General features: G+C 44.6%; 1 protein-coding gene and 2 non-coding genes across 3 annotated transcripts; 1 reads left to right on the forward strand and 2 right to left on the reverse strand.

The window, feature by feature from the left end:
• The first annotated feature begins 664 nt into the window (after positions 1–664).
• Positions 665–4,655, forward strand: LOC124656390 (histone-lysine N-methyltransferase, H3 lysine-9 specific SUVH3-like). The gene is made up of 7 exons (XM_047195143.1): positions 665–673; positions 762–847; positions 957–1,016; positions 1,466–1,547; positions 2,012–4,091; positions 4,202–4,255; positions 4,618–4,655. Exons 1-7 carry the CDS (start codon positions 665–667, stop codon positions 4,653–4,655), a joined length of 2,409 nt encoding a protein of 802 aa, XP_047051099.1.
• A 661-nt stretch (positions 4,656–5,316) lies between these two features.
• Positions 5,317–5,390, reverse strand: TRNAV-CAC. The gene has a single exon. It is a non-coding gene; the product is annotated as a tRNA-Val (tRNA).
• Positions 5,391–6,756: 1,366 nt separating this feature from the next.
• Positions 6,757–6,830, reverse strand: TRNAV-CAC. Its single transcript has one exon. It is a non-coding gene; the product is annotated as a tRNA-Val (tRNA).
• Positions 6,831–11,241: the final 4,411 nt, after the last annotated feature.

Consider the following 11,241-nt stretch of genomic DNA (forward strand, 5'->3'; position numbering starts at 1 on the left):
TTCTATCTCATTCTTTTTTCAAAGTTTCTGAAACTGTCACTGTGATTATGACTCCTGCAGAAATATTTTCACCATAATTTACCGATGTAGGAGTAGAAGAGAAAGGCCATGGAAAACGAGATCTTGGCGGATGTTTCCAGGGACAAAGCGACACCAGGAGCACCGGGAGCAGCTTCAGCCACAGCAAAGCCTCTTGCATGTCCAACTGTGTGAAACGCTTCAGGGCGATGTAGATGTTCACCGTCCATTGGTTCATTAGCACTTTAGCAGTACCAGTAGTTAGCTTGCCATGTTTGGTCCTCTGGTTCCAAATGTAGCATCTACTTGACTACTTGAGTTGATGATGCAAACCAAAACCAAGGTGTGAGGGTTACCTGTCTCCTTCCAACATCAGTCTGTTGCTACATGAGTTGATGATGCAACCCAAGAGGCGAACCTGTATATTACTACAACACTCGTTGATTTTGTCATTTTGTTTGCTGAAATGGTCTGACTAGATAATGGCAGAGGATGATTAAAATGGTACCGTGGTTTAAGTTGTTTACCCTCGGAAGAAGGCAAAACAAGCTTTTGGTGGAGCGAAATGACTTTCACCTGCTGTGGTAATGATGCCTTGGGAATCGAAGAGTAATAACTTGCCACCGACTAGAGTAGTACAGCTGCCATGCGACATGTAGTTGCATCAAGTCTTTTCCAGTTGATTCCAGTGGCATAGTCGCGCCAAGTCTTTTTCCAGTTGATCCAGTGGCACGAATCTCCAGGCTGATCCAACGGTGGGCAGTGTAAGTCAAAGCACAGTCTGTGAGGTGAGCCTGCCGGAGCTTAATTGTGACATGACCGCCTGGCAGTATACGTGTAGCCTTCAGAACTCAGCTCAGACGACTTCACCGAGGGGAGCCTCCAACAGTACAAGCGAGTGCCTTTTTTGCCCCCACTTGTGAGTTGTGACCTTCAAGGCACACCACCGAGCTCTTCACTGGACAGAGAAAGAGCTTCGCTTCGACGACGTTCTCATGGTCAGTTCCTGCTAATCTTTTCGGAAAGTTCTTGTGGTTTTCTTTTCTGGTTGGTGTTCTTGAGTACTATCTTTGGATTTGGATCTTCTCCGTGGAGGAATGGCCATTCTCATCTGGATTCCTGGGGGCCTGGACCTGGATGAGTTCCTCAACGGTTCTGTTCTTGAAAAATAACTCTCTTTATTTCGATGCCTGCATTTTTTGTTGATGTGTGATTGTGTGAGGAGGAGAGGACGATGGAATGTAGATTGTAGCATGCTGAAGTATAGATGTTTTCTGTGGGATTATATGATATACCCACTCCAATCTGTTCAGGCTAGTTCATAAATATATCTCTTTTCTTGCAAAAAAATAAAATAGTGTGGGTTACCCGGCCAACGCAACAGTGAGCAAGAATGTATCTTGCTCTGCTTCTTACTTTTAAATGTACAATTTTTCTCTGTTTCCAGTTGCGGCATTTCACAAGATAGTATATATGGTGGTTTTGTTATTTCAGTTCAAAATACGATACCTCCACCTGAATTTGCAGATGTATTTACTGTTTTTGTTTATGAACCTCTCTTTTCTTCACAACATTACAGTGAGCAATTAGTATTTTCTTAACTCGGAGTGAACAATTAGTAGATATCACTACTAGCACATTTGTTTGAAGTGTGTAAGTATCAAACAAACCCTACTCGTTCATCAGCAGGACATTTTCGTACTGCAACCATCTCATAAATACTAATTTCACCCAGCGAACAAACTGGTGATCAAAATATGCAGCTTTTGTTTTTCTGATTGCTTCATTTCATAAGAAATAATATTGTTTTTCTTTGCGAAATATAAGAAATAATATAATTGTCCTGTTTTTTTCAGTTCAGGAGTTGATACCATTTTTCTGAATCTGCAGACTTATATGTTATTCTTTGTTCGTTATATTTGCTCTTCAATATATAAATCAGCATCTGTGAAGTCCATGCAGCTAAGTAACATCTGTTTTTTGCTACTACCAGGAGTTCATTGTGGGGAGCTCGAAAGATGATGCAGAAGCTGACGAGCAACCTCTGGACCTGAAGCCATTGAAATCACTGTCGCCGATGTTCCCTACACCTCCAGGGTATGATGTATCAAGTGTATCAGCCGATCCACCAGTAGTCTACATCACACCTATATTCAGGTCCTGCTCCTCATCAGAACATCCTAGGCCAGATCCTGCATCATCTGCTCAGGAATCACCGGTATCCACAAATCCTCTGAATGTCACACCAATCTCAGCGAAATTCCCCACGCCGCGACATAAACCGGCATCCACAATTCCTCTGAAGGTCACACCAATCTCGGTGAAATTCCCCACGCAGCGACATGAAGACGAATCATCAGATGAAGGATCGGATGAAGATTACAATCCCTGTTACAACAAGAGAAAACCACCTTCACTGAAGAGGGCAACCAAGAAGGCTCGGCGAGCTGCAGACTCCAATGCAACTGACATCAAGCAGAGACCAGTAAGGAGGAGCCTCAGCAAGGAGCTTGTCTGCTGGCGCTCCTCGTCAAAAAGCCCAAGGGAGTTAGTTGAAGCGACAATGAACATGTTTGATTCGCTCCGGCGCTGTACGCTGCAGTTAGCTGACAATGAGGATAGTAGCAAGCGTGCCGACTTGAAGGCTAGTGTTCTCATGAATCAAAACAACCTGAGGATCAATGACATGAAGATAATAGGGCCTGTCCCGGGTGTTGAAATTGGAGATATTTTCTTCTACAGGATGGAAATGAACATTTTGGGTTTGCATGTGCCAATAATGGGTGGCGTCGATTACCTGCCAGCTACACAAGTTGGGAAAGATGGGAGTCTTGCCGTGAACATTATCTCATCTGGTGGATACGAGAATGATGAAAATGACACGGATATTCTGGTGTACACAGGCCACGGCGGCAATAGCCGGTACAAGAAGCATGACCAGAAGCTTGTGAGAGGAAACCTTGCTCTCAAGAACAGTGCCAAGAAGAAGAATCAAATCAGGGTTGTGCGCGGTGTGGATGATCCATTCATTAACTCGGGCAAGGTTTATATATATGATGGGATTTACCGCATCGAAGATTCTTGGATGGACACCGCGGCGAATGGTTTCAGTGTTTTCAAGTACAAGCTTAGGAGGGAGCCAGGCCAACCTGATGGAATTTCAGTTTGGAAGATGACAGAGAAGTGGAAAGCAAATCCTGCCACAAGAGAAAAAGCCATAACGTTGGATTTATCATCGGAGGTTGAGAACCTACCTGTCTGCCTTGTCAATGACGTCGGTGACGAAAAGAGACCGAGCCACTTTGAATATGTCACTGGAGTGAAGTATTTGAGATCTCTTAGTAGGAACAAGCCAGTGCAGAGCTGCAAATGCCCTAGCATGTGCTTGCCAGGTGACACTAACTGTTCATGTGTGCAACAGAATGGTGGTGATCTTCCTTACAGCTCATCCGGGGTGCTTGCGAAGCATGTTCCGATGCTTTATGAGTGCTCTTCTGATTGTCATTGTTCTCAAGAATGTCGAAACAGGGTCGCGCAGAAAGGGGTTAAACTAAACTTGGAGGTTTTCTCGACTGGAGACCGTGGATGGGGTCTCCGATCATGGGACCCAATCCGTGCTGGTACGTTCATTTGCGAGTATGCTGGTGAAGTGATTGATGAAACCAACATGAACACGAATATTGAGGAAGATGACTACATCTTTCGCCCGTCATTTCCCAACGATAAGGTTTTAAGATATAATCTAGGTGCAGAATTATTTGAAGAAGCGAGTACTGATGCCACAGCCGAGAACTTCAAGCAATTCCCTATCGTGATAAATGCAAAAGAGGCAGGGAACGTAGCTCGTTTTATCAACCATAGCTGCTCCCCGAATCTCCTTTGGCAGGCTGTGCAGTATGACCATGGGGATGATAATTATCCACATATCATGTTCTTCGCGATGAAACATATTCCTCCCATGACTGAACTAACCTATGATTATGGTGTAAGAGGGGCTCCTCCTGGCTTTAAGGGCAAATTTCCCCAAGCTTGCAAGCTCAGGGCATGCCTCTGCGGATCTACAAAGTGCCGAGGTTCTTTCTGACAGAAAATATGCTGGTATGACACTTATGAACTGATGTTGTAAACAAGGTAAAAGTTGTCATTATCTCTGTACTGCACACCTGTCCTTTGTATCTTCTAGGTTTTGTGGTCATGTTTAACAAGTATGTGTCTTCTCTGACTCTAGTCACCAAGTGTAATTATATGGCTATCACATAATAAATTAATAACATAACTAATTTAAAAGGCATGTCTCTAGAGAAGAATGTATCTTGCATACTACAGACAGCATAACCATTTTTCTTTCCCACAAAAAGAAGTTAAACTGTTTATCTTGCTGAAAGATCTAGGGATCATTTAGTACGACGGAATGTATGATGATGTGAGGTGTCATTCTGACAAAACTGAACACGGTGTATCTGCACTTGAATAAATCCAATGTTGACAAACTGAACAATCACTTGAAGACTTGTTTAAATCAAAAAAAGGCTTCAAGAATGTGGCAACTCAGTCGGTCCTTTGCCCACCTAATATTACTGATATTGTTCTTTATTTCAGGTTATTACGCTGCTCTATGGTATATCGTGTTGGTCTAGCGCCTAGCGGAGTGTTTTGGAAGGGAGCGGAGTAAACGGTCTCTGTATTTTGGATGCTGGTTGTGGCAAACGTTGACATTGTGTCTTTTGGCATGCAAGTCATGTATAGTAAATCTTGCATACGCAAGCATGTCATGTATAAATCATGCGCAAGTAATCTCCTATAAGAAACTAACCATCTAGTATCATGTGTTCTTAGTCACTGGTACTCTTCTGTTCACTAGTACTCTTCTGTTAATGCAACTTTGCTGCTTGGTACAGTGGAAGCCTGCCATCTTTTGTGGTGAAAAAGAAGAGCATGGCAGACTGTTGTTGATTCTATTATGGTGTTCTTACTAGAAGATGAAGCTTACACTTTAGAGGTTTCATGAAATATAACTGAACCAAAGGAAAAAAATACCCGGTGCATCTTCAGCTTAAAACAAATTTCAGTTGGTTTTACAGCGTGTTCTTCTCTCCCAGCATTTTGAAACCATAATCAAAACGGAGGAAGCACTAGCCGTTGGCTGTTGCAGATATTCGAACAATTTTTTGCAGAATCCATGCTCCTGGGCACTAAAATGATAGCAATTGATCGGGAAAAATGACAAAAGGATTGCAATTGATCGATTATCAAAAATAAGTACAAATTTGTTTTCCGTAAAAAACAAAAAAAAAAGTTTGTCTGATCCCAGGTTCGAACTGGGGACCTTTAGTGTGTGAGACTAACGTGATAACCAACTACACCAACCAGACATATTGGATAACATTGATAAACTAGGGAACGTATTGACCAAAAACATAATGACCAAAAAAGAGCGACCGAAATTCGCTTCAGCTCTAACAAGCCGGGATGCATCAGGAAAAAACAGCAGAACGGGGTATGGTCTCTGCGCGATATGTTTGCGTCCCTTCGATGGAACTAAAAGGTATATCTGCACCGACAAATCAAAAAGTGTCACCAACAGTTAATCTACTAGAGCCAAAGCAACCGCTCCATAATAGTGGATTAATTTATCAGGCATGTCAGCTCTAGAGAAGAATGTATCCAAGGACAAATCAAAAAGTGTCACCAACAGTTAATCTACTAGAGCCAAAGCAACCGCTCCATAATAGTGGATTAATTTATCAGGCATGTCAGCTCTAGAGAAGAATGTATCCAAGATACTACAGACAATATTACCTTTCGTCGTTCACGCAGAAAAAGTTAGCTATTTGTCTTACTGAAAGATCTAGGGACCATCTCGTACGACACAATGTATGATTTTGTGAGGTGTCATTCTGACAAAACTGAATACATTTTTTTTAGATAATGGGCGCTTTATTACGACAAAAAAAAACTGAATACATGGTATATCTGCACTAGAACAAATCCAATGCTGACAAACTGAACAATCACTTCAAGATCTTTTTAGATCAAAATGGCTTCAAGAATGTCGTGACTCAGTCTGTCCTTTGGCCGCCGAATTTTTACCGATATTGTTCTGTATTTCATGTTATTACGCTGGTATCGTATATCGTGGTGGTCTAGCCAAGTGTTTTGCAAGGGAGTAGAGTAAACCGTCTCCGTATTTTTGATGCTGGTGGTCGCAAACGTTGCGTGTCTTGTCATGTAAGTCATGTGCAGTAAATCTTGCATATGCAAGCATGTCATGTATAATAAATCATGTGGTAGCAGTGATCTCCTACAAGACATCAACCATCTAGTATCATGCATTCTTAGTCACTAGTACTCTTGTATAAATGCAACTTTGCTGCTTGATACGGTGGAAGCCTGCCATCTTTTGTGATGAATGAAGGAGAGCAATGGCGGACTGTTGCTGTTTATTTTTTTTTCCTGTTGCGGACTCTGTTATGATGTTCTTTACTAGAAGGTGAAGTTTACCTTTTAAATATTTCCTGGAGTAACTGAACAAAAGTAAAAGGACCCGGTGTTTACTACAATTTTGTGTTGGTTTTACAATGTGTTCTTTTTCTTATAGCCTTCTGAAACCACAATCAAAACAGACGAAGCACTACCGTTGGCTTCTACAGATTTTTCAACGGATTTTTACGGACAAAATTTATACTTGAATTTTCAAAACAAGTACAAATTTGCCTTAGGTAAAAAAACAAAAAGGTTTGTCTGATCCCAGGTTCGAACTGGGGACCTTTAGTGTGTGAGACTAACGTGATAACCAACTACACCAACCAGACATCTTGTACGCGATGGCAAACTAAACCTAATTGTATTATCAGCTACTGTCCCTGTGCCATATGTTTTCGGTTCCTTCCATGGAACTAAAAGGTAAATAAGGTATCTGCACCGACAAGTCAAAAGTACACTGGCTAGAGTCACCAACAATCGATCTAGAGCCTAAGCAACTGCTTCATACTAGTGGATTAATTAAGAGGATCCGTCTATGCAATCGAGCCGTCCGATTCCTTGCGATCTTACAGCCAAGCCTGAACACGTGCGTGCACGCGAAAGGTTATTGACGCATGCGATGCAAGTTGCAGCATCTGAGCCTGCATCGGAAGCGATCCGATTGACTTGATTTTTTTCTAATCTCCCGGCCGTCAGTATCGATGAACATAAATTTTCGCGTGCGTGTTGTTTTGCAATTGGAAAGACTACGCGCATAGGAGAGCCTCACGGTTGCAACAACCAGATACTAACTGACGAAATAAGAACATGTTGATTTTTGGGCGCAAATGGGTCTACAATTTGGAGTGTAGTGTTAGTATAAAGACAATTGGAATAAGATATGTTTTTGCTTCATGGAGTTCTTCGCCGGTCCATGCGCCACTTTGTTGAGGTTCTTGTTAACTTTAGCCTACATTGCGGCAGAGGGAGGTTACAGACCTTGCCAAGGTGTAGGAGGTGCCAACGTGCCAGGATTCGTGTACTGGTCAAGAAGTATTCTTTGCATGTGACGCTTCGGTCCTTCGTCCCCCGTGTAGCAACTCCGCCAACCCTAACCCGAGAGCCTTTCCTCCTCCCCATCACCACCACTGCCGCTGGAGCCTGGAGTGGGCAGCCGGGAAAAGCCCGCGCGGTTTCGGCGACAGTCGACCTGCTTCTACCCGCGCGCGTGACAGCGAGGCGCGGGGTCTCTCGGCTGGCGGTGATGCACCCTGGGCGGCGGAGGATCGGCTTCGATCGGGCGATGTCGGCGTGGCCAGGGTCCTGCGGGGCGGCGCGGATCGGCAGGCGGTTGCGGGTCAGCACTGGCCCAGATCTGGGCCATATGTGGGGCCCATCTAGGTCGGGGTCAGGCAGGTCTGCCCTTTGTACCGTGTGATTTGTAGGTGGTGGTGCGGTTGGTTGGGCTAGGGTTCACGGTGATGGCGGTCAGCCAGTTGCAGTGCGGCGGCAGTCTTTACGGACCCATATTCTGCACCTGGCCAGACTCTATTGGGACTGGTTTGCCCCGCGGGGGCTTTACGAGCATGCTAGGTCATGTCGTTGTACTGTTACCCCAATTGAAGCTACTTTTCGCTTCTACCTTGCAGGCCTCATGACGCTATTCGTTGTGAGATGATGATGGAGGCTTCATGAATGCAGTGGAACATGTTCGTGAATGGCGAGTTTGGTGGTATTGAGACCGAGTCCTTGTAGGGCTCAAGTGCAAAGGACCGCTCGGGGGGTCGTGGATAGGGTTTTTTTTTTGGGAGAAATCCTTGTCGGCTCGCTCGACACTGGCGCGGTGCAGCCCACCCCATTCCTTCCTGGAGGGCGTTGTGGCTAACCTCTGCCCACCACCCTCTGTGTGCCGGGGGAAACCCTAGGACCATCTGGTCTGGGCAGCAACAGTTACTTTCCTTCTTGAAGGTGCTGCCTGGTACGTTATGATCTGGTGCTCGAAGCATGGTGGAACTTATCCGGAGGGCATAGCGATTCTGGATCACCTTCATTTAGTTGGTCCGCTTCTGTCTCAATTTTTTTCTTCTTTTAGGCATGTGTTTGCAGATGCTCCAACATTTTCTTTCAGTTCGAAACTCGTGGTTCTATCGTATATTTGCTATATTAATATAGCGGGTTGAATGCATGCTTCGAGGATTCATGTAGTCATATTCACGAAATCACGAGGCCTACATCTGATCTCTCTCCCCGATGCATATAGTATGGACGTACGGGATCTAAATTGCTTCAGCGTGTAGTTTCATTTGATTGGGATGACTTGTGATCTTTCTATCATCTTTTCTGAAATGATAGACAGCTCGCTTGTGATGTGAAGAAAGGTTGGTCCAAAAAAAATTAATGTCGGGATGAGATGGGCCATGTACTAGTAGTTGGCATGTTTAAGGTCCTTATATAGTTGGTTGCAGGCGCATCTGCGTATTGAAAGGGCTCCATGACAGCGACCTTTTGCTACTTTTATTCAATAATAACTAGATAACTAATTGCAGTACATGCATTCAGTTCAATTTTGTTTTGCAGTACATGCATTAGTATTGCATGTACTTCAAAGTTGCTATAAATAGTTCGTTTATAAGCAGTATGATCAATAAAGTTGCAAGAGCAATGCTATACATACGATAAATTTTGTCCGATATTTCGGTATGACCAGACTCATATGGGCCTGAGTCAGCAAGTGGGCCAAATCATGGGAGTCTCTATGTGAGTCTAATCGTACATAAATTGTAGCAGTTTTGTCGTATGCGAGGTATTTCCGAAGTTGCAACTAGCTATTAGTACAGTACAACAATATGATATCGATATTTAAGTTGTCATATGTTAGAGCAAAAAATGACACATATTTTCGAGCACATAAATCTCATTTGGAGTTAGCCTTTATTTGCTCATCTCCAAAATCAACTCCAACTCCAACACTAGCCCCAATTTTCATTTGTATACTCAATTATGCTCCCTCCCTACAGGATTGTTAGGCTGGACAGCCAAATCAGGCGGATTAAGGAGAGTATTAATTAATTATCTTTGAAGTCTCCCCTTTGATTCACGTACTACTTCCTCCTGCCCAAACTAATTGGCGCAGTGTCAATTGACACCATTGCTATAATGTTAGCTCCGCCCTGAGCTTAAGAGGGGCGTCAGAGCTCTAGAGGAGTGATGGAGTTACAAATAAGGACTTTGTGAGGGGGTGGAGGAACAGTGGAGTCAAAGGTCGGGAGATGGCAGTGAGCTAGAGGAGCAGTGACACAGTTAGCTCGGGAAGGGGAAAAAGAGTTCATGTGGTGGCATTGGGGCAGTGGTTGAAGGATACATGTAGCTCCTATCAACAGTGGATTGGTGGGAGGGGAAAAGCGAAGGTGGGGACCATGTCGGTGCGAGGAGGAGTGGCCAAGCGAGAATGAAGGAGACTTGTGGTACGTGGCTAGGATATGCTAGGATTTTTAGGGGTGTGAAATTCATGCAACGTTAACAACCGAAATTGGAGGTTATGATGGAGAGCCCCTAGTTGTAGGTACTAGGACAAACCGATACTAAGGATACCCCCATCTGATGCCATAGCCTGAAGGCCCATGGTTAACCGTAGTTGTGTATCGTTCCCTATTCGACCGTACTCCAGAGGGGAGATCCTCATGGAGGGAAGAAGAAATAGGGGCCATTGGGCGGAGTATCCTCGGGACGGTGGTTGTCGTCGTGGCGAACGAGCAGATGCCATGGGATGGCTTGAGTTGGGGCCGAATGGGCGCAAGAGGATTCGGGGGAGGGTTTTTGATTAGATGGGATGAACATCCGGATGCTTTCCTCAAGAACTTAGCCAAAGGCAAGGATACAAGAAGAAACACACAAGGAAGAACTCTGTTCTAGATCACGATCTTCATTTATCTCAACATGATACAGGTTCTCTGGTTACAAGGTTCATCTAGAGATTGATCATCCCATATACGGGTGTGCCCCCTCTCCTTATATAGGGGAGAGGGTGACTTACAGAGCAAGAAACCCTAATGGCATCTTTGACTGGACAAACTACTTTACAAAGCTACTTTAATCATGGATGACGCCGGGGTCTTCTTTAATCAGGGAGGCTGACGTCCTCCGGCTTCTTTCTGCGTCACCCCTCTCTTTGCCGCCAGGGCTTCGATTAAAGCCACTTTGCTTAGCTCATCCTTGTCCTCTAGCTCTGAAGAGAATCTTTGACCGGTCTTGCCGACATGCTCATCTTACCAGTAGCCCGGTGTCTTCTTCATCCGGTTCCGGTATACCCCTCTTGGGGATACCGGCCTGGCTTTACTTAACCAAACTCTTATCTTTGTGCTCCGGTATAAACATTAAACCGGTATCTTGATGGCTCAAACCATCCGGTTTGGCATGCCTTCGGCATACCGGGGGTCATCCCCCCAACATTAGTCCCCGAAGCTGGTATAGTCTGGTGGATTCTATCCAACAGACCATGCCAGGTTCTCATACCTTAGGATACCGGTTTAATCTTTCCGGCGGTTAGCTTGGATCCGGCATCTTTGCCCGGACTCACGTTTTCTCTCTTTGCAAGGCATTTTCCGGTATCTTATCCTCCGGCATCTTAGTCATTAAACACCTCCTCGGCGAAGTCGAGAATTTCTCGGGCCCCGCGCCTGTCAGTGACATGCGCACTATGACTGACGCGCCAGTGTCAGGGGTCACTTCCCTTCGGCTTCTGCGCCCGCATTAACTGCTACA

The sequence above is a fragment of the Lolium rigidum genome, chromosome 5 (genome assembly GCF_022539505.1).
Source record: "Lolium rigidum isolate FL_2022 chromosome 5, APGP_CSIRO_Lrig_0.1, whole genome shotgun sequence".
Lineage (NCBI taxonomy): Eukaryota > Viridiplantae > Streptophyta > Magnoliopsida > Poales > Poaceae > Lolium > Lolium rigidum.

What these genes read in the sequence shown, in the direction of transcription:
- LOC124656390 (XM_047195143.1), top strand. An exon ending in CTCCACCTGAATTTGCAGAT is followed by an intron (nt 1,548 to 2,011) that starts GTATTTACTGTT and finishes TGCTACTACCAG; the next exon opens with GAGTTCATTGTGGGGAGCTC. An exon ending in CGGATCTACAAAGTGCCGAG is followed by an intron (nt 4,092 to 4,201) that starts GTTCTTTCTGAC and finishes TGTATCTTCTAG; the next exon opens with GTTTTGTGGTCATGTTTAAC.